We start from the raw sequence: 27,633 nt of genomic DNA on the forward strand, positions 1-27,633 counted from the left end.
GCAAGCTCGACGGAGGCGGCTGCGTCTGGGCCAGGCGCGCGCGCTAAGGGCCAGAGCACCGGCAGCAGGTGGGCGCGGTGAGGGCTGGCGGCGGCGGGCCGGGGGCTGCCGGGCGGCGCTCGGGCCGGACGCGGCCGGCCGTGGGGAGCGCCATGGACTTCAACATGAAGAAGCTGGCTTCGGACGCGGGCATCTTCTTCACCCGGGCCGTGCAGGTGAGGCCGTGCACCCTGGGCCCCGGGCGGCCGGCGGGCACCCCTGTAGCAGAGCCCGGGGCCGCGGGAGAAGGCCCTCGCGGCCGCCTCTCCTTCCCCGCTGCGGAGTCGCCCTAGCCGCCCCCCCGCCCGCCCCTCCTCCTTCTGCGGTGCCCAGTAGAGAGAAAGAGCCCGGGGCGGCCGGCCACACTGGCCGCACCCTCAGCGTGGCTCAGGCCCGGGGAGTGAGCCGGGCCTGCCTCGGCGCTGCTGCCGCGGGGGAGGTGTCAGCCTCCACCATTTCGACCCTCCGGCCGGGTAGTCCCGCTGTCCTGGCGCCCGCCTCGCCCCCGTGGGGGGCTCCGCTGAGGAGGGCAGAGGGCCCCAGGCGGTTCCTGTCTCCTTGCCCTTGCCCAGCAGTGACTCTGACTCCCGGCAGGCGTTTGGAGGCCTGAGTTCCAGGCCTAAGGACTCGTGCACCCGCCCTGACCCCTTCTCTGAGCCTCAGTCTCCGCACCTGTGCAATGGACTCGTGGTACTGATTCTCTCAGGTCTCTTTTACACGCTTGGCTAGTCAGTCCGGAAGCCAGGAGGGCTGGGGTTATTTCCTTTCTGCTCCGTGGGAGGCCTGTTTCTCTTATTTCCCCAGGCCCCGGGGGCCGGCTGGGTGCCCTCCTTGGGAAGCTGTACAGTGGGTGATGCTGGGATTAGAACAAGTTCTATCCATTTGGGGACAAGGGAAAAAAACAGAAGCAGCTGAGTGTAATAATGGTGAAGACCGGGAGTCAGCTGTGGGTGTGGATGCCCCCCTCTTGTGACTTTGAAGACGAGGGGCCTCACCTCTCAGGGCCACAGTTTTTCAGTCTGAAAAATGGCCTTAGCAGTCCCTCCCTCCCAGCGTGGATGTGAGTGTCCCGGGCACTCCACGTGAACATCCTCACTAAAGGCAAGTCATTCTTGGTGTAACGTGGTTAGTACTGCAGCTTTGCAGCATGTGACATTAGGCAAGTCTCGGAGCCTCCGTGTTCCCTTCTGTCAATCAGGGGTCGCACCAGTGTGCCTCCCAGGGTGGCTGCAGCCTTGGGGCTTGGCCCGTCACAGCGCTCTGGGAACAGATTCTGTTGTTTGTCCTTGCCCTGGTTGTTGATTCTCTGGAGGAGCCCAGCCCCAGACGGTCTCTTGGAAGCCCACATGCCCATGTTTACTAGAAAGTAGTGTCCCGTTGAGGATTTGTGCCCCAGAGAGGGTTTGCTGCTCCGTGTTCCAAGCCCTGCCGGGGGCCCCAGCCCTAGTGGGGATGCTAGCAGCCTGGAGTTCATTGGCCAGCCCCTGTCCATCCAGAAGGTAAGGAATTCTCCCCAGTGTTGGTATGGCAACCACTTTATCTCCCACATCTGGGAAGAACCTGATCTGCCAGTTTCCTGCTACTTTGGGGCCCTAGCACCTGACCTGGCCAGGCCTGCAGAGCCTGGGGGTATGGGGAAGCTTGGTCCCTGTGGCCTCTTTTCTCCTGGGGCGGGCAGGCAGGCCCACTGGTTCGCCCATATTGGAGTGGGAGCCAGCGCCCAGGCCCCCGCCTCCAGGGTGGAGGAGGGACCTGGGAGCTTTATAAATAGAGGCTTTCTCTGGCCCTGCACGCCTACCCCCTGCTGCTGCCATCTTGCAGGGAGCAGCCTCTGAAGCCTGGGCCCTTCCTCTTGGCAGGGATGGGGCAGGATGGCAGCCAGAAGAGAGAAGGGCTTGAAATGTGACCTGGGCAGGAGAGCACACTCGGGACCCTCCTGAGGCCAGTCTGCCCTGGAGTAGGAGTCAGCCAGGAGGGACGGGGTGTGGTTTATTATTAATGTGTGGGCAGCTCCTCTGCGTAGGTGCCACCTACCTACGCACGACATGCTGGGTAAGCGCTCAGCCCCTCCATGTGCCGAGGACACTTTTAGGAGCCTCACCTCATCCCCATCCGGTAGGGAACTGGACCTTGGCCCTGGGTTAAGAATCCGGAGGCCAGATCCCTTTTGCATGGGAGATTCTAGGATGGCTTCTCAGTCCCCGAACTGTGCCTTGAAGGTCAGGAGGGGTTTGCCGAGTTGGTCCAGGTGATGGGAACAGCCCAGCTAAGGGCACCCAGATAGGAAAAGCTAAGGCATGTTTGGGTAAGATGCCAGTGGCGGTGGAAGTGGGTAGTGGAAGTGCTAGTACTAATGCTGTTGGTAGTAATTGCAGTATTACTAACAGCAGTGGTAGGAGTAATGGTAATAAAAGCCAGGGAGGCTGTGGCATCGTTCTCATCTGAGCCAGGCAGGCAGCGGTGAGCGTGGGAAGGATGCCCGAGATGTTGGGAGAGCCCGGAAGGACATTGAACCTGAGTGGGCGTGTGTTGTGAGGGACGGGTGGCCAGGTGGCACGGCGGGGAGTGCTGCCATTAACCTTGGTAAGAAGGGAAGATGCTGAGGTGCACACTGAGGGTGACACAATCACCTGAATCAGACTGGCTGGTGCCATCAGGGTAAGGATGCCCCTAGGTGGCTCCTGAGAGCCAAGGAGGGACCTGAGGGAGACCTTTTATTAATGATGGTGATGACGCCACCTAAAGTTTATCAGGCCTGTACTGTGTGCTGACCACGAAACGAAGCACCTTCCAAATATTCTGTGAGATAGGTCCTGTTATCCCCATCCTCTGGGGGGAAACTGAGGACCAGAGAGGTGACTTTGCTTCTGACCCTCGATTTTCTCATCTGCAAAATGGGGTAATGCTAACCCCTGAAGGGTCTGGGTGAGGTGAGGCCTGTTCAGGGCCTGGCTGCGGGAGGCCCCGGCTTGGGGAATGTGAGGAAGAAGAGGAGTTGGGAGACCGGGAGGAGGCCAGGAGCAGCTGGTTCCCAGGTGAGGAGCCGCAGACTCTAACCCTGGCCCACCCAGCTCTGCAGAGGGAAACCCAAGCCCCCATGCATAATTGATGGCTGCCGAGCTGGAGCAGCCCGACGGAGCAGCCTGACCACCGGTGGTGCCTCCTGCCCCTTGCAGCTGGACCTGTCCTTGGCCTCTGGATGCCTCGCCACTGCCTAGTCATCTGGGAAGGGCCTGCAGACCCCCAGCCTCTGTGACTCCGGCACAGCCTGCCTCCTCCTCAGTCTCAGCGGCATCTTCTGTGAAATGGGAAGCTTGGCCGGCCTGAGGGCAGTGTCTGTAGTTGTCAGGGCTGATCTTACTCCTGCAGGTCTTCACACCTTTGCTGTTTGCCTGTGACCTCCCCTTGGCTGGACAGGGCCTTTGAGATCAGAGAGGCCAGGACTTGGGCCGGTTTCTGGTTTTTCTTAGGTGGCCCCCATGGTTTCTGCCAGCTCTGAAGGGGGACCCTTGTGACATCCTGGTCCTTTCCTGGCCTCGGGGCGGGGCTGCCGAGCTTTCTGGGCCCTGGGCGTGTCCAGCAGTTGTCTCCGATGAGCTGGCGTTGTTCCCCGTCTACCACTCCAGGCAACCGGAGGCCAGCCGTGTGGCCATCCTCCCCCCACACTCCCCTTCCTTCCCAGACATCTCTCTGTGCATCAGCTCTTAACAGCATCAGCACTTACACTGAACACTGACTGCCTGCCAGATCCTAGCCTTCGTGTCTTATCCACATCTTTTTAATTTCATTCTTACAACCTATGAGGGCGATGCTATTACTTATTATCACCATCTTCAGCTTAGGAAACTGATGCTCGGAGAGGCAAAGCCACTTGCCCAAGGTCTCACAGCTCATCAGACCGAGACTTGAATCAAGTCCCTCTGTTTCCGGAACCTGGGTTCCTCTGACTCCCTCCCTTGGTATCCCCTTCCCATGGCTCCCAGCTGCCCCCGGAACATCCTGATAACTCCAGACCTTGCTCTGTGCCCCTTTTTTTCCCTGAGCACTTGTTACCAAGTGCTTTCCTTCAGAGTCAGGCTGGGAGGACCCTTAGTGATAGGCTCCCAAGGGTTCCTTACACCCTAAGTTGTATGTCTGAATTTGTACAAATGTGCTTTTTGGGGGAGAGGGAGTCTGTATCTCTCATTGGATTTCCACGAGGAGCCATGGTCCCCAAACTCTGGTCCCACCACCTCACTTCACAGAGGAACAAACTGAGGCCCAGGGCAGGGTTGCACCTTGATCAAGGTCACAGAGCAGGTCAGGGGCAGAGCAAGTTTCTTGACCATGGGGCCCGAGTTCCAGCCAGAGGAACAAACTGAGGCCCAGGGCAGGGTTGCACCTTGATCAAGGTCACAGAGCAGGTCAGGGGCAGAGCAAGTTTCTTGACCCTGGGGCCTGAGTTCCAGCCAGGTGGGAGGGGTAGATGGGTGGGGCAGGGGTGCTCCTCCCATCCCCCTTTCTCAGCCCTCCACCCTGGTGCTCCCCCCACAGTTCACAGAGGAGAAATTCGGCCAGGCCGAGAAGACCGAGCTTGATGCCCAGTTTGAGAACCTTCTGGCCCGGGCAGACAGCACCAAGAACTGGACGGAGAAAATCCTGAGGCAGACAGAGGTGTTGCTGCAACCCAACCCCAGTGAGTGGACACGGGCCGGCCCCGGGCTCGGGGCGGGAAGCTGCGGGCAGGAGCCCCAGCTGCTGAGACTGTGCAGGTGGGCCTGGGCGGCAGGTGGGATTTGGGTTAGACTCTTGGGGCTTAAGGCTGCTGTTTTGGGGGTCCCACTTAAAGAAAACAGCAGACTCAGTGTTGGGCTCCAGGATGTGCTCTCTGGGACAGTGGAAATGCTAAGTTTCGCACAGAGGCATTGAAGAAATGCCTGGAAACTAAAACACAGTTGGGAGAAGAGGCAGGAGGAACGGGAGCCAGGTCACTGGAGGGAAGGCAGCGAGGCTCCGGGAGGAAAGAGGACTTGCTGAGAGCCACTCGCAGCGTGGTGCAGGCAAATGCAGCTGCAGGAGAACCTGTGGGAAGAGAGGGCTGGCCTGGGGTCGTGAGACTTGTCGACCTGTGTGTCTGCCGTTAGCTGAGTGAGTGTGCTGAGAGCTTTGCGGGGCCAGGCCAGGGCATTGCTCACGTGTGTGTTATGCCCTGTAAATCCATACTGTAATGAGGGAGAAGTTGGGGGGCGGGAGGGGGCGGCAGTTGCCTTCAGGCCTGTCACCCACAGCTGTGTGACCTCAGGCAGGCGTTTCATGTGTCTGAGCCGTGGCTTCTTCCTCTCTAGAGTGAGGGCTTCGCGGGGTCGAGCGCCAGTCTCACACAGTTGAGAATCAGCAAGAGAGTATTCTGGAAGTCACCAGGCTGGGCGCCCCTGTGGGCAGGCCCTGGTCTGGGTCTGTTTCTCTCACCACGGCTTTCATCCTTGGGCTCCTACCGAAGAGCCCTGTGACTTTGGCTGCTGTCTCCCCGCAGGTGCCCGAGTGGAGGAGTTCCTGTATGAGAAGCTGGACAGGAAGGTGCCCTCGAGGGTCACCAACGGGGAACTGCTGGCTCAGTACATGGCAGAGGCGGCCAGTGAGCTGGGGCCCACCACGCCCTACGGTGAGCCAGTCCCCACAGCCAGGGTCGGGGGTCACGGTCTCTGGCGCGAATCTTCTTCCCTCCCTTCTCTCCTTCCTTTCTCTGTTTTTTAATTTGCACGCATGATACCTGGATTCATTCTGCTTGTAAACACCTCAATCCATGGAGATGAAACTAGAGTAAAAAACAGAAGCCTCCCGGGACTTCCCTGGTGGTCCAGTGGTTAAGACTCTGCGCTCCCAGTGCATGGGGCACGGGTTTGATCCCTGGTCGGGGAACTAAGATCCTGCGTGCTGCACAGTGCAGCCGAAAAACAAACAAAAAAAATAGAAACCTCCCTTACCCAGTTTTGGTTTGTGTGCGTTTTTGTGTGTGTGTGTGTGCGTTTTTTAATGGGATCATATTATGTGTACTGTTCTGCAACCTGATTTTTAAACTTGGCATTGCACTACAGATAATCTGTTCACAGCACTTACAGAGTCACCTCAATCTTTATTATTTATTTATTTAAAAATTTTTTTACATTTATTTATTTATTTATTTATTTATTTTGTGGTACGCGGGCCTCTCACCGTCGTGGCCTCTCCCGCTGCGGAGCACAGACTCCGGACGTGCAGGCTCAGCGGCCATGGCTCACGGGCCCAGCTGCTCTGCGGCATGTGGGATCCTCCCGGACCGGGGCACAAACCCATGTCCCCTGCATCGGCAGGCGGACTCTCAACCACTGCGCCACCAGGGAAGCCCCTATTTTTTATTTTTTAAGTTTTATCTAGATACAATTTATACACTGTAAAGTACACCTGTTTTAAGTGTGTACTTTGATGATTTTTAGTGAATTTACAGAATTGAACAAACATCCCCCAATCCAATTTATGTATTTTTAAAATTTTATTTAATTAATTTTTAAATTGAAGTATAGTTGATTTACAATATCGTGTTAGTTTCAAGTGTACAGCACAGTGATTCAGTTATACACACACATATATATATATTCCTTTTCAAATTTTTTCACTTTTAGGTTATTACAAAATATTGAGTGTAGTTCCCAGTGCTATACAGTGGGTGTTGTTGTTTATCTATTTTATATACAGTAGTGTGTATATGTTAATCCCAACCTCCTAATTTATCCCTCTTCCCACCCGCCCTTGCCCCTTTGGTAACCATAAGTTTGTTTTCTGTGTCTGTGAGTCTGTTTCTGTCTTGTAAATTAGTTCATTTGTGTCATTTTTTAAGATTCCACATATATGTGGTATCATATGATATTTGTGTTTCTCTGTCTGGCTTAACTTCACTTAGTATGATAATCTCTGGTTGTGTCCATGTTGCTGTAAATGGCATTATTTCATTCTTTTTTTATGGCTGAGTAATATTCCACTGTAGTTATATACCACATTTTCTTTATCCATTCACCTGTTGATCGACATCTAGGTTGCTTCAGTGTCTTGGCTATTGCGAATAGTGCTGCAATGAACATTGGGGTGCATATAGCTTTTCCAGTTATGGTTTTCTCTGGATATATGCCCAGGAATGGGATTGCAGGATCATATGGTAGCTCTGTTTTTACTTTTTAAAGGAATCTCCATACTGTTCTCCATTGTGGCTGCACCAGTTTACATTTCCACCAACCGTGTAGGAGGGTTCCCTTCTCTCCACACCCTCTCCAGGATTTATTATATGTAGACTTTTTGATGATGGTCATTCTGACTGGTGTGAGGAGATACCTCACTGTAGTTTTTTTTTGTTTTTTGGGTTTTTTTTGCAGTACTCGGGCCTTTCACTGTTGCGGCCCCTCCTGTTGCAGAGCACAGGCTCCGGATGTGCAGGCTCAGGCAGCCATGGCTCACGCGCCTAGCCGCTCCGCAGCATGTGGGATCCTCCCGGACCGGGGCACAAACCCGTGTCCCCTGCATCAGCAGGCGGACTCTCAACCACTGTGCCACCAGGGAAGCCCCCTCACTGTAGTTTTGATTTGCATTTCTGTAAAAATTAGTGATGTTGAGCATCTTTTCGTGTGCCTTTTGGCCATCTATATGTCTTCGTTGGAGAAGTGTCTATTTAGATCTTCTGCCCATTTTTTGATTGGGTTGCTTGTTTTTTTGATGTTGAGCTGTATGAGCTGTTTGTGTATTTTGGAGATTAATCCCTTGTCAGTTGCATCATTTGCAAATATTTTCTCCTATCTTGTAGGTTGTCTTTTCGTTTGGTTTCCTTTGCTATACAAAAGCTTTTAAGTTTAATACCCATTTGTTTAGTTTTGTTCTTGTTTCCATTACTTTAAGAGACGGATCCAAAAAGATACTGCTGCAATTTATGTCAAAGAGTGTCCTGCCTATGTTTTCCTCTAGGAGTTTTTGTTTGTTTGTTTTTTATATTTATTTTTGGCTGCATTGGGTCTTCGTTGTTGTGTGCAGGCTTTCTCCAGTTGTGGCGAGCGGGGGCCACTCTTCCTTCCGGTGCACAGGCTTGTCATTGCAGTGGCTTCTCTTGTTGCGGAGCATGGGCTCTAGGCATGCAGGCTTCAGTAGTTGTGGCACACAGGCTCAGTAGTTGTGGCTTGTGGGCCCTAGAGCACAGGCTCAGTAGCTGTGGCATGTGGGCTTAGTTGCTCCACAGCATGTGGGATCTTCCCACACCAGGGCTCGAACCTATGTCTCCTGCATTGGCAGGCAGATTCTTAACCACTGTGCCACCAGGGAAGTCCCCCTGTAGGAGTTTTGTGTTTTTTTTTGTTTTTTTTTTTAACGTTAGAAATAAGTATTTATTTTATTTTTTTATTTTTTTAACATCTTTATTTGAGTATAACTGTTTTACAATAGTGTGTTAGTTTCTCCTTTACAACAAAGTGAATCAGTTATACATATACATATGTTCCCATATCTCTTCCCTCTTGCATCACCCTCCCTCCCACCCTCCCTATCCCACCCCTCTAGGTGGTCACAAAGCACAGAGGTGAACTCCCTGTGCTATGCGGCAGCTTCCCACTAGCTATCTAATTTACATTTGGTAGTGTGTATATGTCCCTGCCCCCTCTAGGAGTTTTATAGTGTCTGGTCTACATTTAGGTCTTTAATCCATTTTGAGTTTATTTTTGTGCATGGTGTTAGAGAATTTCTAATATCATTCTTTTAATTTAGCTGTCCAGTTTGCTCAGCACCATTTATTGAAGAGATTGTCTTTTCTCTATTGTGTATTCTTTTTTTGGCGGTACGCAGGCCTCTCACCGTTGTGGCCTCTCCCGTTGCGGAGCACAGGCTCCAGACGCACAGGCTCAGCAGCCATGTCTCACGGGCCCAGCCGCTCTGTGGCATGTGGGATCTTCCCCAACCAGGGCATGAACCCGTGTCCCCTGCATCGGCAGGCAGACTGTGTCAACCACTGCGCCACCAGGGAAGCCCTCCATTGTATATTCTTGCCTCTATTGTCGTAGAGTAATTGACCGTAGGTGCATGGGTTTATTTCTAGGCTTTCTGTCCTGTTCCATTGATCTATATTTCTGGTTTTGTGCCAGTACCATACTGTTTTGATTACTGTAGCTTTGTAGTATAGTCTGAAGTCAGGGAACCTGATTTCTCCAGCTCCATTTTTCTTTCTCAAGATTGCTTTGGCTATTCAGGGTCTTTTGTGTTTCCATACAAATTTAAAAATTTTTTGTTCTAGTTCTGTGAAAAATGCCATTGGTAATTTGATAAGGACTGCACTGAATCTGTAGATTGCCTTGGATAGTATAGTCATTTTGAGAATACTGATTCTTCCAATCCAAGAACGCAGTATATCTTTCCATCTGTTTGTGTCATCTTTGGCAGGTTTTTTTTTGGTGTATCTTTCCATCTGTTTGTGTTATCTTTGGGGTTTTTTTTTTTTTTTGGCTGTGCCACGCAGCTTGTGGGATCTTAGTCCCTAACCATTGGACCACCAGGGAATTCCCTCATCTTCCGTTTCTTTCATCAGCATTTTATAATTTTCAGAGTACAGTTCTTTTGCTTCCGTAGGTAATTTTTTTTTAAAATAAATTTATTTATCTTTTTTTTTTTTTTTTGGCTGCATTGGGTCTTCGCTGTTGTGCACAGGCTTTCTCTAGTTGTGGCTGCTCTTCATTGTGATGGCTTCTCTTGATGTGGAGCACGGGCTCCAGGCGTGCGGGCTTTGTTAGTTGTGGCACGTGGGCTCAGTAGTTGTGGCTCGTGGGCTCCAGAGCGCAGGCTCAGCAGTTATGGCGCACAGGCTTCATTGTTCCGTGGCATGTGGGATCTTCCTGGACCAGAGCTCGAACCCATGTCCCCTGCTTTAGCAGGCGGATTCCTAACCACTGCGCCACCAGGGAAGTCCTCCTTAGGTAGTTTTATTCCTAGGTATTTTTATTCTTTTAAATTTCTCTCTCTGGTCTTTCATTGTTAGTCTATAGACATGCAACGGATTTCTATGTATTAATTTTGTATCCTGCAACTTTATCTAATTCACTGATGAGCTCTAGTAGTTTTCTGGTGGCATCTTTAGGATTGTCTATGTACAGTGTCATGTCATCTGCAAACAGTGAGAGTTTTACTTCTTCTTTTCCAATTTGGATTCTTTTATATTTTTTTCTTCTCTGATTGCTGTGGCTAGGACTTCCAAAACTATGTTAAATAAAAGCAGCATGAGTAGACATTTTTTGTCTTGTTCCTGATCTTAGAGGAAATGCTTTCAGCTTGTCACCATTGAGTATGATGTTAGCTGTGGGTTTGTCATATATGGCCTTTAGTATGTTGAGGTAAGTTCCCTCTATGCCCACTTTCTGGAGGGTTTTTATCGTAAACGGATGTTGAATTTTTTTTTTTTTTTTTTTTTTTTTTGTGGTTACACGGGCCTCTCACTGTTGTGGCCTCTCCTGTTGCGGAGCACAGGCTCTGGAAGCGCAGGCTCAGCGGCCATGGCTCACAGGCCCAGCCGCTCCGTGGCATGTGGGATCTTCCCAGACCGGGGCACGAACCCGAGTCCCCTGCATCGGCAGGCGGATTCTCAATCACTGCGCCACCAGGGAAACCCACGGATGTTGAATTTTATCAAAAGCTTTTTCTTCATCTATTGAGATGATCATATGGTTTTTATTCTTCAATTTGTTAATGTGGTGTATCACACTGATTGTTTTACGGACACTGAAAAATCCTTACAGGGACTTCCCTGGTGGTCCAGTGGGTAAGACTCCATGCTCCCAATGCAGGGTGTCCAGTTTCGATCCCTGGTCAAGGAACTAGATCCTGCATGTATGCTGCAACTAAGAGTCTGCATGCTGCAACTAAGAAGTCCGTACACCACAACTAAGGAGCCCACACGTCGCAACTAAGAGCCCATGTGCTGCAACTAAGAAGTCCGTACACCACAACTAAGGAGCCCACACGTCGCAACTAAGAGCCCATGTGCTGCAACTAAGACCTGGCGCAGCCAATATAAATAAATAAATATTTTTTAAAAAGAAAGTAAGAAAAATCCCACTTGGTAATGGTGTATGATTCTTTTAATGTATTGTCGGATTCAATTTCCTAGTATTTTGTTGAGGATTTTTGCGTCTATGTTCTTCAGTGATACTGGCCTGTAATTTTCTTTTTTGTGTGGTATCTTTGTCTGAATTTGGTATCAGGGTGATGGTGGTCTTGTAGAATGAGTTTGGTTCCTGCCTCTGCAATTTTTGGAATAGTTTCAGAAGGATAGGTGTTAACTCTTCTTTAAACATTTGATAGAATTTTCCTGTGAAGCCATCTGGTCCTGGACTTTTGTTTGTTGGAAGTTTTTAAATCATAAATTGTATTTCAGTACTTGTAATTGTTCTGTTCATACTTCCTGTTTCTTCCTGGTTCAGTCTTGAGAGATTGTACCTTTTTAAGAATTTGTACATTTCTTCTAGGTTGTCCATTTTAGTAGCATATAGTTGCTTGTAGTAGTTTCTTACAGTCCTTTGTACTTCTGTGGTGTTGGTTGCAGCTTCTTCCTTTTCACTTTTAATATTACTGATTTGGGTCCTCTCTCTTTTTTTCTTGATAAGCCTGGCTAAAGATTTATCAATTTTGTTTATCTTTTCAAAGAACTAGCTTTTAGTTTCATCAATCTTTTCTGTTGTTTTCTTAGTCTCTAATTTATTTATTTATGCTTTGTTCTTTATGATTTCTTTCCTACTAACTTTAGGTTTGTTTGTTCTTCATTTTCTAGTTGCTTTAGGTGTAAGGTTTGGTTGTTTATTTGAGATTTTTCTTGTTTCCTGAGGTAAGCTTGTATCACTATAAACTCCCCTCTTAGAACTGCTTTTGCTCTGTCCCATAGGTTTTGGCATAGTGTTTTCATTTTCACTTCCCTCTAGGTTTTTTTTTTTTTTTTTTTTGGTACGTGGGCCTCTCGCTGCTGTGGCCTCTCCCGTTGTGGAGCACAGGCTCCGGACGCGCAGGCTCAGCGGCCATGGCTCATGGGCCCAGCCGCTTCGCGGCATATGGGATCTTCCCTGACCGGGGCATGAATCCGTGTCCCCTGCATCGGCAGACGGACTCTCAACCACTGCGCCACCAGGGAAGCCCTCCCTCTAGGTATTTTTAAATTTCATCTTTGATTTCTTTTTTTAATTAATTATTTTATTTATTTATTTGTCTGCGCTAGGTCCTATTTGCGGCATGTGGGATCTTTTAGTTGCAACATGCAGGCTCCTTTAGTTGCAGCATGCGGGATCTAGTTCCCTGACCAGGTATCAAACCTGGGCCCCCTGCATTGGGAGTGCAGAGTCTTAATCACTGGACCACCAGGGAAGTCCCTCATCTTTAATTTCTTTGGTGAGCCATTGGTTGTTTAGTAGCACATTGTTTACCCTCCACGTGTTTATGTTTTTTGCAGTTTTTTTCTTGGACTTGATTGTTAATCTCATAGCATTGTGGTCAAAAAAGATACTTGATATGATTTCAGTTTTTTTAAATTTACCAAAACTTGCTTTGTGGTCCAGCATGTGATCTATCCTGGAGAATGTCCCATGTACACTTGAAAAGAATGTGTATTCTGCTGCTTTCGGATGGAAAACTCTATAAATAACAATTAAGTCCATCTGGTCTAATGTGTCATTTAAGGCCTGTGTTTTCTTATTGATTTTCTGTCTGGATGAACTGTTCATTGATGTGGTGTTAAAGTAGACCCATATTATTGTTTACTGTCGATTTTTTCTCTTTTTACATCTGTTAACATTTGCCTTATATATCGAGGTTCTTCTGTGTTGGGTGCATATATATTTATAATTGCTATATCTTCTGCTTGGATTGATCCCTTGATCATTATGTAGTGTCCTCCTTTGTCTCTTATAACAGTCTTTATTTTAAAGTCTGTTTTGTCTGGGACTTCCCTGGCTGTCCAATGGTTCCGACTCTGTGCTTCCAGTGCAGGGGGTGCATGTTCGATCCCTGGTCAGGGAACTAAGATCGCACATGCTGCACAGCACAACCAAAAAAAAAAAAAATGAAATGGGTCTCTTGTAGACAACATATATATGGGTCTTGTTTTTGTATCCATTCAGCCAATCTGTATCTTTTGGTTGGAGCATTTAGTCTGTTTACATTTAAGGTAATCATCGATGTATATGTTCTTATTGCCATTTTTTATACATTTATTTATTTTAATTTATTAATTTATTTATTGGCTGTGTTGGGTCTTTGTTGCTGTGTGCGGGCTTTCTCTAGTTGCAGCGAGAGGCGGCTGCTCTTTGTTGCGGTGAGCAGGCTTCTCGTTGCAGTGGCTTCTCTTGTGGAGCACAGGCTCTAGGCTCACGGACTTCAGTCATTGTGGCTCTCAGGCTCAGTAGTTGTGGCTCACAGGCTCTAGAGCACAGGCTCTAGAGTACAGGCTCAGTAGTTGTGGTACACGGGCTTAGTTGCTCCATGGCATGTGGGATCTTCCCGGACCAGGGCTGAAACCCATGTCGCCTGCATTGGCAGGCAGATTCTTAACCACTGTGCCACCAGGGAAATCCCTTATTGCCATTTTGTTAATTGTTTTGGATTTGTTTTTGTAGGTCTTTTTTCTTCCTTTCCTCTTTTCTTGTGATTTGATGACTATTTATTTTTTAAGGGTTTAGGATAGATGGCTTAAACGTTTTTTAAATTATTTATTTATTTATTTGGTTGTGTCAGGTCTTAGTTGCAGCACAAAGGATCTTTCAGTGTGGCACACGGGCTCTTCGTTGCGGCACGTGGGCTTCTCTCTAGTTGTGGCACGCGGGCTCCTGGGCACATGGGCTCTGTAGTTGTGGCACACAGGCTGCAGAGTGCATGGGCTGTGTAGTTTGCAGCACGCAGGCTCTCTCATTGAGGTGTGTGAGCTCGGTAGTTGTGGCGTGCAGGCTTAGTTGCCCCGCGGCATGTAGGATATTAGTTCCCCACCAGGGATTGAACCTGTGTCCCCTCCATTGGAAGGTGGATTATTTACCACTGGACCACTGGGGAAGTCGCTGATGACTATCTTTAGTGTTGTGTTTGGAATCCTTTTTCTTTTTCATGTGTGTATCTGTTATAAATTTTTCATTTGCAGTTACCATGAGGTTTTGATATAGCAGTCTGTATATCTATCTACATGATTGTTTTAAGTTGTTGATATCTTAATTTCAAATGCATTTCAGATACCCTGCACTTGTCCTCTCCTTCTCACACAATTACTGGTTTTGATATCACGTTTGTGTGTGGATGATTTCCTACCTTTACTGTATGTTCACCTTTGCTGGTGAGCTTTCCTATTTCATAATTTTCTTGTTTCTAGTTGTGGCCTTTTCTTTATTGCTTAGGGAAGTTCCTTTAGCATTTATTGTAAAGCTGGTTTGGTGGTGCTGAATTCTTTTAGCTTTTGCTTTCTGTAAAGCTTTTGATTTCTTCATCAAATCTGAACGAGAGCCTTACTGGGTAGAGTATTCTTGTTTGTAGGTTCTTCCCTTTCATCACTTTAAATATATTGTGCCACTCCCGTCTGGCCTGTAGAGTTTCTGCTGAAAAATCAGCTGATAGTCTTACGGGGAGTCCCTTGTATGTTATTTGTTGCTTTTCCCCTGTTGCTTTTAATATTTCTCTGTCTTTATTTTTGTCAGTTTGACTACTATGTGTCTTGGCATATTTCTCCTTGGGTTTATCCTGTATGGAACTTTCTGTGCTTTCTGGACTTGGGTGACTCCCCCAATCCAATTTAAAGAACATTTCCATCACCTGCAAAAAAGTAACTTGTGTCTACTTATAGTCAGTCCCACTCCCACCCCCAGACAACTAATGTGGCTTTGTTATTTTTCATTGTTGTTGTTTTTTATAAATTTATTTATTTATTTGGCTGCATGCGGGATCTTTCATTGCAGCACACAGGCTTCTCTCTAGAGTGGCATACAGGCTCCAGAGCATGTGAGCTCAGTAGTTGTGGCATGTGAGCTCTCTAGTTGTGGCACGTGGGCTCTAGAGTGCGCGGGCTCAGTGGTTGCGGCACACAGGCTTAGTTGCCCCGCAGCATGTGGGATCTTAGTTCCCCGACCAGGGATCGAACCCAAGTCCCCTGCATTGGAAGGTGGATTCTTTTTTTTTTTTTTTTTTTTTTTTTTTTGTGGTACGTGGGCCTCTCACTGTTGTGGCCTCTCCCGTTGCGGAGCACAGGCTCTGGACGCACTGGCTCACAGGCCCAGCCACTCCGCAGCATGTGGGATCTTCCCGGACCAGGGCACAAACCCGTGTCCCCTGCATTGGCAGGCGGATTCACAACCACTGCGCCACCAGGGAAGCCCTGGAAGGTGGATTCTTAACCACTGGGCCACCAAGGAAATCCCAATGTAGTTTTGTCTCTATAAATTTGCCTTTTCTGAATATTTCATATAAATGGAATCAAGCGATATATTGTTTTTTGCATGTGGCTTCTTTGTCTTTGAGGTTCATCCATGTTATAATGTGTTTTAGGATTTTATTCCTTCTTACTGTTGAAGAGTGTTCCACTGTATGGGCTGATCTCATTTTCTCTGTCCACTTACCATTTGAGAGACATTTGGGTTGTTTTGCTTTAAACAGTTGCATGTGAACTTTTGTGAGGATATATGTCTTCACTTCTACTGGGTATATACCTAGGAGTGGAATTGCTGAGTCATATGGTAAATTTATGTTTAACATTTTTTTAAAATTTAATTTTATTTTCGGCTGTGCTGTGCGGCTTTCAGGATCTTAGTTCCACAACCAGGGATTGAACCCTGGCCCTTGGCAGTGAAAATGCAGAGTCCTAACCACTGGACCACCAGGGAATTCCCTGTGTTTAACCTTTTAAGAAATTGCCAAACTGTTTTCCAAAGTGGCTGTGTGATTTTACATCCCACCAGCAGGGTGGTGTTTAATTTCCTGATATTTATGGATTTTCCAAGTTTCCTTCTGTTGTTGATTTCTAATTTAATGTCGCTGTGGTGAGAAAACATACTTCGCGTGATTTTAATCCTTTTAAATGTATTAAGACTAGTTTATGGCCTGTAGTGTATGGTCTACTGGAGGATGTTTCATGTTCACTTAGAAATTGTACGTTATGTTGTAGGGTAGTGTTGTCAGGCCATCTTGGTTGATAGTGTTGTTTATCTTCTATATCCTTGTTGATTTTGTCTTATTGTCCCATCCTTTATTGAGAGTATTAAAGTCTCCAACTATTTCTGTTGAACTGTCTATTTCTGTCTTTATTCTGTCAGTGTTTGCTTCATGTATTTTGGAGCTGTGTTGTTAGGTCTGTATGTTTATAATTGTATAGCTCCCTGATGAAATGACCCTTCTATCATTGTAAAATGCTACTCTTTGTCTCTAGTTAACATTTTTTGGTCTTAAAGTCTGCTTGTCTGGTAGTAGTATGGCCACTCCTGTTCTCTTATGGTCACTCCTATTTCATATTGTTATATGCAAACAGGGGCATATATCTTTTTCTGTCCTTTTATTTTCACCATATTTATGTCTTTAAATCTAAAATATGTCTCTTATAGAGAGCATATATTTGAATCTTTAAAAAAAAAAAATCCAATCTGACAGTCTTTGCCTTTTGATTGGAGTGTTTAATCCATTTACATTTAATGTAATTGTTGATGTTGTCGGATTGCCATTTCGTTATTGTCTCCCTGTATCTCAGGTGTTTTTTTTTTTTTTAATTTTGGGTTTTTTTTTTGCGGTACGTGGGCCTCTCACTTGTTGTGGCCTCTCCCATTGCGGAGCACAGGCTCCGGACGCGCAGGCTCAGCGGCCATGGCTCACGGGCCTAGCTGCTCCGCGGCATGTGGGATCTTCCTGGACCGGGGCGCAAACCCGTGTCCCCTGCATCAGCAGGCGGACTCTCAACCACTGCTCCACCAGGGAAGCCCTCAGGTGTTTTTTGTTTGATCCTCTGTTACTGCCTTCTTTTGAGTTAAATAGATATTTTCTAGTATAATATTCTAATTTCTTTGTTGCTTTTTTTTTTTACTTTAAAAATCTTTCTTAGTGGTTTTTAAAAAATATTTATTTATATTTATTTTGGCTGCGCCAGGTCTTAGTTGCAGCATTCAGGATCTTCATTGCAGCATGTAGGATCTTTAGTTGCAGTATGTGGGTTTCTTAGTTGTGACATGCATGCGGGATCTAGATCCCCGACCAAGGATCGAACCCATGTCCCCTGCATTGGGAGAGTGGAGTCTTACCCACTGGACCACCAGGGAAGTCCCTCTTAGTGGTTTTACAATTTAAATCACAATATGCATTTTAACTTAACACAATCTATTTTGGAGTAATACTAACTGAATTCCAGTAAAATATAGAAACTTTTCTCCAGTATAACTCCCTTCTCGCCCTCTTCCTTTGTGCTATTATTGTCCTACATATTATATTTCAACAACACAGTTTTGTAATTATTGTTTTATGTAGTTGTCTTTTAAATCAATTAAGAGAAAACAATTTATATTGTCTTTTATATGTGCCTATATAATTACCTTTACTGGTGCTCTGTATTTCCTTATGTAGATTCAGGTTACCATCTAGTGTCATTTCACTTGAACCTGAAGTATTTCTTCTATGGCAGGTCTGCCAGCAATGAATTCTTTTAGCCTTTGTTTATCTGGGAATGTCTTTTTCTGTGTTCACTTTTGGAAGACAGTTTTGCTGTATATAAAATTCTTGGATAAGAGTTTTTTCCTTTCATCACTTTGAATATATCCTCTCACTATCTGGCCTCCCTTGTTTCTGATAAGAAGCCTGTTCAAATCTGCTGTTGAACCCTTCTAGTGACTTTTTCTTATCAGTTATTATACTTTTCAACTCTAGAATTTTCATTTTTTTAAATAATTTTAATCTCTTTATTGACATTCCTTATTTGAGAAGTCATTGTCATCATACTTTCCTTAAATCTTTAAACATTGTTTCTATTAGGTTTTTTATTTTTTAATTAAAGTATAGTTGGTTTATAATATGTGTTAGTTTCTGGTGTACAGCATAGTGATTCAGTATTTTTGCAGATTATATTCCATTGTAGGTTATTACAAGATAATGGCTATAATTCCTTGTGCTATACAGTATATCCTTTTTTTTTTAAATTTACTTTTGGCTGTGTTGGGTCTTCATTGCTGTGCACGGGCTTTCTCTAGTTGCAGCTAGTGGGGGCTACTCTTCATTGCAGTGTGTGGGCTTCTCATTGCAGTGGCTTCTCTTTGTTGTGGAGCACTGGCTCTAGGTGCGTGGGCTTCGGTAGTTGTGGCATGCAGGCTCAGTAGTTGTGGCTCACAGGCTCTAGAGTGCAGGCTCACTCGTAGTGCACGGGCTTAGTTGTTCCGTGGCATGTGGGATCTTCCCAGACCAGGGTTCGAGCATGTGTCCCCTGCATTGGCAGGTGGATTCTTTTTTTTTTTTTCTTTTTTAAATAAATTTATTCATTTATTTATTTTTGGCTGTGTTGGGTCTCTGTTGCTGCATGTGGGCTTTCCCTAGTTGCAGAGAGAGGGGCTACTCTTTGTTGCAGTGCACTGGCTTATTATCGAGGTTGCTTCTCTTGTTGCAGAGCATGGGCTCTAGGCACGTGGGCTTCAGTAGTGTGGCACGTGGGCTCAGTAGTTGTGGCTCGTGGGCTCTAGAACACAGGCTCAGTAGTTGCGGCACATGGGCATAGTTGCTCCGCAGCATGTGGGATCTTTCCGGACCAGGGATTGAACCTGTGTCCCCTGAATTGTCAGGAGTATTCTTAAGCACTGCGCCACCAGGGAAGCCCCTATATCCTTGTTGCTTATCTATTACATATATAGTAGTTTAATCCCATAACCCTAATTTGTCCCTCCCCACCGTCAGGGTTTTGTTTTATTTTTGTTCTTTTACTTATTTATAATAGCTGCTTAGAAGTCTTTGTCTGCTAGGTCTAATATCTGGGCCTCCTTGGAGATGGTGTCTGTTGATTGCTTTCTTTCCCTGTGTACTGTCCGTACTTTCCTATTTCTTTGCATGTCTTATAGTTTTTGTTGAGTTATTACTGCTGTTTGTTTCTTTAGAGATTTGCCTGAGCTAATTGTTTAGAGTCTGTGTTCTCTGCAGTATGCAGCTACTGATGTCTCTACTTGTTTTTCTTTTGAAATTATCCTTTTTATTTTTAAGCCTAGCTTCCTAGGGGTTTCTTCCAGCTCAGCATATATTAGTGGTCAGCCAATGATTAATCAGAGGTTGTGCTTAAACATCTTGCACCATTAAGGCTTTACTTACAAATTTTTGAGTGGGCTGGGGAACACACTCAAAGTTTACACGTCTGCCCAGCTTTTAGTTTGTGAATGTGCAAAGCCCCCCACTAGCCAAGAATGAGTTGATAGCTGGGGTTCTCTCCCATCTCCCCCAAGTGTGCTATACACATGCATAGCCTTCCAGACCACCAGAAACATCTGGATTTTATCAAGGCCCACTATGACTATTTCATTTCCCAGATCTCCTGTTAAACTTCCGGCAGGTCTGTTGCTTGTTCCAAGCAGTATTCCAGCTTCATGTTAGCTGTGATGTTGGCCTTTCCTGATTATTTGCCATTGAGATCACTCTTGTTTGTGACCCTGTCCCATGGGTTTTTCTGTGTTCAAGCCCAAATCAAGTCAGCCCCCTCAGGGCTTGGCCCACCCTGCTAGAGCTACAGCACCACAGAGCTGGAGGAGATGGGAGTACCCCCAGGCTAAAAAGCCACAGGCTCCATTATTTTTACCAAGGTCCAAAAGTTCTGGAATAAATGCTTCTCAATTTGTTATTTGCCTTAGGTTAATTTCCAGACTCCAGAATCATTGTTTTTGAGAACTCTGTCCAGTTGTGGTTTTTTTAAAAGGATATTCTTTTTTTTTTTTTTTTTTTTCCTTTGGGCCGCACTGCACAGCATACAGGATCTAGTCCCCCGACCAGGGATTGAACCTGGACCCCCTGCCGTTGAAGCGTGGAGTCTTAACCACTGGATCACCAGGGGAGTCCCTGTGTCCAGTTTTATTATTGCTTTTGGGGGGAGAGGATTTGCTGAGCTCCTTCCTCTGTCATTCTGAAAGTTCCCCCCACCACACATCTTTTTAATGGCTGTGTAGCGTTCCATTCTCGGGGCATCCCGCTATTTATTTGTCGACAGGTATCTGGATGTGTAGATTTTCCACATTTTCCCAGGCCAGCCATTCTGCTCTTGCCTCTCGGAACATCTCTCACTGAGCTCTCCCCTACTTCCTGGGGGTCAGAGCGGCCTGAGCCCGACCCTTTTCCTCTCCCCTCCACTTCGTTTCTCAGGGAAGACACTGATCAAGGTGGCAGAAGCAGAAAAGCGCCTGGGAGCCGCAGAGAGGGATTTTATCCACACGGCCTCCATCAACTTCCTTACGCCCCTGCGCACCTTCCTGGAAGGGGACTGGAAGACGATTTCGGTGAGGGGCCTGGGGCCGCTTGCTTCCTGGCAGCGGTGGCAGCCCTCTCCCCAGAGCTGCTGAGCCCAGGCTCTCCTCCCATGCTGGGACCCAGCACTCCTGGGACCTCCCCAGACATGGCTCTTGTGGACTGAGTGGCCTGGACTGGATGACTCCCCCCCGTCCAGGCCTCGGTTTCCCCGTCTTGCCCAGATGGTCCTGGGGCTGGGCCTGCCGGGGCCGGGGGTCTCCCAGGGCTGCCCCAGGCCTCACTGTTCCCCGTTCCCACCCCCTCAGAAGGAGAGGCGGCTCCTCCATAACCGGCGTCTAGACCTGGATGCCTGCAAAGCGCGGCTGAAGAAGGCCAAGGCCGCAGAAGCCAAAGCCACGGTAGGTGTCCTGCTGGCCTCCTGCCCCCGGCCCTGGTTGGAGCCGAGGAGGGGGTGAAGGGACCTGGTGTTTGGCATGACTGTTCTCCCCTGGCCCTGCCTGGAGAGGCCTGGCTGGGGGCTGCTGCTCCGGGCTGACCACTTCAGGTCACGCCTCTCTGCCCCACCTGCAACAGACCCCTGGTGGCCCAGAGCCCTGGGACCCAGGGCAGACGTCGATGGGGTGGGCGGACCAGCAGAGCCCCGACCCGGGCTCAGGGCGGCCCGCAGCCTCCCCAGACGGCCAGCCAGTTGGCTTCTCGCATGCCCCTGCGCTGCCCTCCCTGGGTGCTCGGCTCTGTTCCCGGCTCTGCCTGGACGTGGCGCCCCTACTAACTCCCTCACCTGCTGCTCCAGCGCTGCTCGGTGCTCTGTGCTCAGGCCCCCCCGTGGCGGTGCGGAGGGCCCCGGAGCTGGACCGCCCGCCTGCCCAGGGCCGTGTCTGAGGGGCCCTCTGGGAGCCCCACGGCACTGGGTAGGGCCTGGGCTGTCTTTGCTCCCCCTTCACTCTCGGCTCACGGAGGCCTGTTCAGCCAGGCCGATGGGACACAGTGTGGGACACTTTGACCAGGGCTAGGCCAGGGTTGGGAGAGCTGGGCCTGAGGGTGGCCAGGCTGCTTGCGGTACAGCGCCCGAAAGGCCACCTTGGAGGGAATCCCCGGGTCGGGTCCAGGGCACGCCACGCCGTGGAAACATCCGGCCCGAGCTCCCCGCACCCCCGAGACTTCCAGCCGCCAACCCTCCTCGCGTTCCCCTCCCTCAGTGTGGCCGCCTGGGGCCGCGGAGCCTGGGCGAGGCGTCTGGCGAGAGCCGTGGGCAGGGTCCCGGCTCATCCAATTGTGTGGGGTCCAGACTGGAGGCAGGGGCTCAGCCACTGGAGTCTCGTTGGCTTGGGCAGGATGTCCTATGTCTGTCTAAGTCACCTGGACAGGAGAGTCTCCCCGCCACTCGGGTGGACCACCTGTCTGGGGTAACTTGGCCAGGACAAGCTCTTCCTACATCAGCCAGGCTGGGGAGCCCTTCCTTAGTTACTGGGATGGCACGACCTCCCCTCCAGTTGGTTGGCCCAGAGTCTTTGGCTTGGACAGGACACCCCGTCCCCGAGCTGGGGGGACGACCTGGCAGCCCAGACACAGCATCCCAGAGGACTCCAGCCCAGCAGTGCACCCCGTCCTTCCTACCCCTCTCAACACACACACTCACACACACACACACACGCGCGCGCGCATCAGGACTCCTTCCAGAGGGCAGGGTTGTGTGTCCCTCCCGCCGGGACCCCGGGGGCCTGCTCCCGCCTGCGCTGTGGACTCACTAACTCTTTGTTTTTGTTCCTTTCCGTTCTGCTTTGGGTAACTTGGCTCAGTGTGAGGGAGATGTGAGTATACCTGTCCCACGTGCTGTGCTGCTTCTGGTTTGCCCATCTCGGCCTCGGGCCCACAGTGCCGGGTCGGCCGGGGACGTCCTCGGGTCGTTTTGCAAGCAGCTGGTCTCCCCACTGGAGGCTCTACCATGCGTAGCCTCTGCTTCGGGGGGACGCCAGGCATTGGAGCCTGTGAGTCAGCTTTTTGCAAATGTTGAAAGCCTGTCACTGTGTCCATCTGTGCATCCGTCTGTCCATCCTTGTTGTGGGGAGGGGCCTGGTCCTTGCTGCAGGAGCGAGAGACGTGGTGTGCAGAGGTTCTGGACGGAGAGAGCTGGGCGGGGCGGGCTTTGTTGGGAGGACGGTGGGTCTAGCCGGGGCATCGGAGTGAGGCTGGGGCCCCGGAGGAGGGGCCGTGGCCGCCGGGCCAGGGGCTGGACCCGTCTGTGGCTTGCCCCAGGTAAGGGCCCTGATGGCAGGCGTGTCCACCCCCTTAATCTTGGTCTGGATTCGCCTCGGCCCGCCTCCTCTGCAGGTGGTTGGCTTGGGGAGAAGTCGGGGGGCTCCGTGTTGTATTTGTCTGTACCGTCCTGTCCGTGGGGTCAGGGGCTCGTGGCATCTCCCGTGAGAGGGTCTAGGGCGGCCTCCCGGCCCGGCCCCACATGACCCCCTCCTCCCGTGAACTCTGTTCCCCGCCAGGCGGTGCCTGACTTTCAGCAGACTAGACCTCGTAATTACATTCTCTCGGCCAGCGCCTCCGCGGTAAGCGCCCCCGCCCCGCCCCGCTCCCCCCACCTCCCACACTCGGGCCTGGCGTGCAGCGAACTGGAGCCAGAGGGGGAGGCGGGGGCCGGGCCCCTGGGCAGGCAAGTCCTGTCCACCCGCCTCTGCCCTGTGCCCTGAGCCCGTGTGGCCGGCCTTGCTTCTCCCCGCCCAGCGCTGAAGGTGAGCCTGGCCCACTGCGCGGCACAGCCCGGTGCACTTGGGGCGTCAGCGGCCCCACCTCCAGGGCACCTGACAGCCTGCCCATCCCCGAGCCCCCCACAGCAGGCACCGCCCCCTCCCACACTCACGGTCCCGGAGCGCCGGGCCATGCGGCCCGGAGGAGAGGGGGGAGGTCTGGGCCTGGCCTGCCCCGGGGTCACGGGGGACAGGGACGGCGCTGTCCATCCAGCCGCCTCCGTAGCACATCTGCTAGGTGTCGTGGAAGTGCTTGAGACTGAACGGGGAGGGCGCAGCCGGGTGGGGGAAGGAGCCGCCTGGGCCCGAGGCCCGGAGGCTGGAGAACCGAGCGAGTCCGGAGCCGGCCTGAAGCTGAGCGTGAGGGCGGGGCGGGGGCTGGGACCCTGGAGGTGGGGTGGGCGGGGCTGGATCAGGAAGGTGGCGGAAGGTCTTGGTGTCCTCTCTTCCTCCAGCTCTGTTGAGATTTGTGGTGTTCACTGTTTAGTTTGGGAAATAGGCCGATCACACCTATCCCATCGTGCCCGTCAGAACCACCGCTGTGTCTTTCTCCGCCTCTCTCTCTCTGCCCCTCCTCCCCCCCTCGCCCCCCCACGGGTGACAGCCTTCCGCAGAGACCCTCTGGTTCTTCTCCGTCTGTCATAAGCGTGTCGCCGCGCGCAGTCATTTGTCCTCGGGGCCGTGAACCTCGGTGTAGTCCGCCGGGCCCCTGTGGCTGGGTCTCCGCCACGTGTCCACCTGGAGGTTGCTTCCCATGTTGTGATTTGCTAAATGGCACTGAGGTGGGACGCCTCTGTCCAAGGGCTGGCCTTGCTTTGCTTTCCGCATTTCAGGTCACATCTTAGGGTAGCAGCGGGCAGGAGAAACGGGTCTCCTAAGCCATGGTGGGGGGAGGGGGGTCTTTCTTCTTTAGACTCTGGATGACACTTCCCGCCCCCCTTCCTGGGCCGAGTGGAAAGAGGACTACCCAGGAGGGTGGAGACGGCCCTGTTCTTTCCTTGTGCCTTTGAACCCCAGTGTGACTCGGGCACGAGGCTGCCTTTCTCTGCCGAAGGACAGAAAGGTTCAGTGACTGGTCCAGGGTCACGCAGTCCTGCCTCCCAGCCCGCCAGCCTTAGCCAAGTGTCAGGGTGGGGTGCGGGACGCTCCGTCTCCCTCGAGACCCCCGTCAGAGCCTGGGGACTGGCACTGCAGGAGAGACCCAAGGAGGACTCACCAGCTGGCCGTCCCCCCTCCCCGCATGCGGCATGTGGGACTAGACGGACTATGATGTCGGAGCCCCCCCTTTCACACCAGGCCTCACCCCAGCCTCAGCTCCTCGTTGGGCTGTGGGGAGGGAGTTGGGGAGAGGTTGGGGTCTCAGGGAGCTGGGGCAGGGCCTGGGCTCTGGGGTTCAGCCGTCCTCCCCTCCCCTGCTGACCGGTGCCCCCCTCCCTCCCCCGCTGACCTGTCCTGTTGTGGTCTCCGCAGCTCTGGAATGACGAGGTGGACAAGGTGAGTCGGGGCTCAGGGAAGAGGCCGCAGGGGGTGGGCAGCGGGTGTCCAGGCTCACCTGCTGCCGTCGGGGGGCAGGCCTGTGTCTAGTTCTGGGCTCTGCCCTCACTCGCTGGGGCCGCGGTAGGGCTTGTCACTTCCTCTCTGCCCTGTTGCACCCAGTGGGCCCTCCGGGGGCAGCTGTTGGTTGGATTTGTCCCTGATGGGCGGTGGCGTCAGATGCACAAATGAATGAGTATGGGAGGCCAAGGCAGGGTGCCCGAGCGGCTCTGTCTGCTTGTCCGGGAACGGGCCTCAGGAGGGGGTGGGGTCCGAGCGGGGCTTCAGGCCTGAAGTCAGGGCTGGGGACTGCACTCCTGCCACCGATGTCTGCATCCCCGGGGGGAGGTGACAGCTGCCACAGAAGGGAAGAGGAGGCCGCTCCTGGGTGGCTTCAGGGGCGCGGGAGGAGGCTGGTGGGAGGGAAGCGGGGGCGGTTCTCGTTCTGGCGCTCATGCCCCGCCCTTCCCAGGCTGAGCAGGAGCTCCGAGTGGCCCAGACAGAGTTTGACCGGCAGGCAGAGGTGACCCGGCTCCTGCTGGAGGGAATCAGTAGCACTCACGTGAGTCCTGCCCCCGTTTCCTCCTCGTGTCATCCACCGTCTTCGTGCCGCCCGCCCCTCGTGTCCCCGTGAAACTAGTCCATATTGAGGCAGCAAGTGAACCTGGATCTCGAAGGCAGGTGGGGAAGGGGGCGCCTGAGCCCGCAGTCTGTAAGGATGGGATTTGGCCTCGGTGGAGCAGGTCCCAAAGTGGGGGTACCTCCCTCCAACCCCAGGGAGCAAGTGGCCTGCGCAGAAGACATCGGAATGCCGGGCCGGGGGCCGCAGAGGACAGGATGGGGAATGGGATGTTTTGGCCCCTCGCATCCCCCCCGTCAGCCATGGGCGTCTTCCCCGCAGGTGAACCACCTTCGCTGCCTCCATGAGTTCGTTGAGTCTCAGACCACTTACTATGCCCAGTGCTACCGCCACATGCTGGACCTACAGAAACAGCTGGGCAGGTGCCCACCGGGGTCCCCTGGCTCCCAGCCCCGCCCACCCCAAGCTCGGAAAGCCCCGTGACACCCAGGGCGGGGTGGAGGGCTGCCGACTGTGGTGGGACATCGCACCGCGCCCTGGGCCCGGGCACCCTCGCACAATGACAGCGAGGTGGCTGGCCTTGGGGACCTCTGGTGCGGTTTCCCGAGACTGTGGGGGGTGGGGGGTGGCGGGGACAGCGGAGCATCTCACGTTCCCCGTTTCCCTCTTCCCTTCATGCCGCCAGCTCCCAGGGAGCCATGTAAGTAGCAGGATCTCCTCGCCTCCACGGCCGTGGACCCAGCTGGCGTTTGGCGGGGCACACGGGACTCCCTGGGGGATGTGGCTCCCGGCTGACGAGGTGTGCCCCCCTCTCTCCTCTCCAGATTTCCAGGCACCTTCGTGGGCACCACAGAGCCCGCTTCCCCGCCCCTCAGCAGCACCTCACCCACCACCGCCGCGGCCACTATGCCTGGGGGGCCCTCTGTGGCCGGCCTGGCCCCTCCGGGAGAGGCCGCTCTGCGCCTGGAGGAGGTGGCGCCTCCCGCCAGCGGGACCCGGAAGGCCCGGGTCCTCTACGACTACGAGGCGGCCGACAGCAGCGAGCTGGCCCTGCTGGCTGACGAGGTGGGCCTGGGGGCCACGAGGATGGGGGGAGGGCCGGCTCGCGGGCACCGGGAAACTGGAGCTGGGGGTGTGGGGCCTGCAGACCCTGCACCGCGAGCTTCCAGCCTCCGAGTGGCCCTGCGGGTAGAGCTGGGGCCAGTCGGGTAGGCGGGGACGGCTCCAGCTCTGAGGAAGCAGCCTCTCTGATCTGTGTAGAGCAGCTGAGGAGGTGCGCGCCCGCCTCAGGAGGTGTCCGCAAGTCTGTCCCCTCTTCGGGCTGGGGCCAGTTCTGCCTGGCCGGGGCGTGACCCTCCTTCTCCGCCCTCCTCTTCAGCTCATCACTGTCTACAGCCTGCCTGGCATGGACCCTGACTGGCTCATTGGCGAGAGAGGCAACAAGAAGGGCAAGGTCCCTGTCACCTACTTGGAACTGCTTAGCTAAGCAGATGCCCTCCCAGGCCCCCTGCCCATTTCTGGCCTGGGCAGGAGAGGATGGGTGCAGCCCTGCCACTTGTCTTGTCTGTTGGTGACCCAGCTGCTCAGGGTGGGGGAAATGAACCCCATCCCATCCTGCCCCCGGTCCTCCAGCTGCGAGGGGCCCCGGAGGCTGAATGATCCCGGCCCCTCCCCCAGCCCTGCTTCTGACCTGGTTCTGGAGACCCGGCCCCCGCCCCCGCCTGCATCCCTGAGCACCCCAGCCCTCCCGGCTCCTGCTAAGGAGGGAGGCCTAGGCCCGGGGGGGGGGTCAGTGCAGACGGCCTGAGGAAGCCCTGGGGTGCACCCTGGGGGAGGGAGCCCCTGCCTTTTAGTTGCCAAAAGCAGCAAAGGGGGAAAGGCAGGCAGGTGTGTGGCAGGCCTGAGGACTGGATGTCGTCCCCTCTGGATGAGCTGGAGCAGAGGGGAGCCTGGCAGGAGAGGTGGGCCTGGGCCATGGAGCGGCATCTCCCCGGTGCTACCCTTCCCCTCCCATACAGCTCAAGCCAAGTATGGTGGCTGCAGCCTGCACCTCTCCACACTCACTTTTTAACTGATCTTTTTACTCTGCCTGTCTGCTTGCTCTCTAGCCAGTGACAAATAATAAACCATCCTTCGTGTGCATGTTGCCTGGGCTCCGGTCGGGTCACAGGCCTCACAGGTGGGAAGGGGAAGAGGAGACTTCACATCCGCACCACCCCTCCTTCTGGGGCAGGGGCGTGACGTACAGAGAGCAACTGCACGTGCCTGCAG

At 52.0% G+C, this 27,633-nt stretch overlaps 1 protein-coding gene across 11 annotated transcripts; it reads left to right on the forward strand.

Moving 5' to 3' along the window:
* Positions 1-27,504, forward strand: SH3GLB2 (SH3 domain containing GRB2 like, endophilin B2). Of its 11 annotated transcripts, XM_067040570.1 has the most exons (15): positions 1-215; positions 286-294; positions 1,410-1,538; positions 4,573-4,714; positions 5,552-5,680; positions 20,389-20,522; positions 20,799-20,891; positions 22,293-22,304; positions 22,989-23,051; positions 24,720-24,743; positions 25,255-25,344; positions 25,684-25,784; positions 26,048-26,062; positions 26,187-26,427; positions 26,741-27,504. In XM_067040570.1, the coding sequence occupies exons 1-15, from the start codon at positions 153-155 to the stop codon at positions 26,846-26,848; spliced, it is 1,353 nt and encodes a 450-aa protein (XP_066896671.1). In that variant the 5' UTR covers positions 1-152; the 3' UTR covers positions 26,849-27,504. The 11 variants fall into 11 exon arrangements, with proteins under 11 accessions (XP_066896671.1, XP_066896664.1, XP_066896666.1 ...); XM_067040561.1 differs by lacking the exons at positions 286-294; positions 1,410-1,538 and adding an exon at positions 634-729 and having other exon boundaries at positions 2-215; XM_067040563.1 differs by lacking the exons at positions 286-294; positions 1,410-1,538; positions 26,048-26,062 and adding an exon at positions 634-729.
* The last annotated feature ends 129 nt before the right edge of the window (positions 27,505-27,633 follow it).

Source organism: Kogia breviceps, chromosome 8 (assembly GCF_026419965.1).
Source record: "Kogia breviceps isolate mKogBre1 chromosome 8, mKogBre1 haplotype 1, whole genome shotgun sequence".
NCBI lineage: Eukaryota > Metazoa > Chordata > Mammalia > Artiodactyla > Physeteridae > Kogia > Kogia breviceps.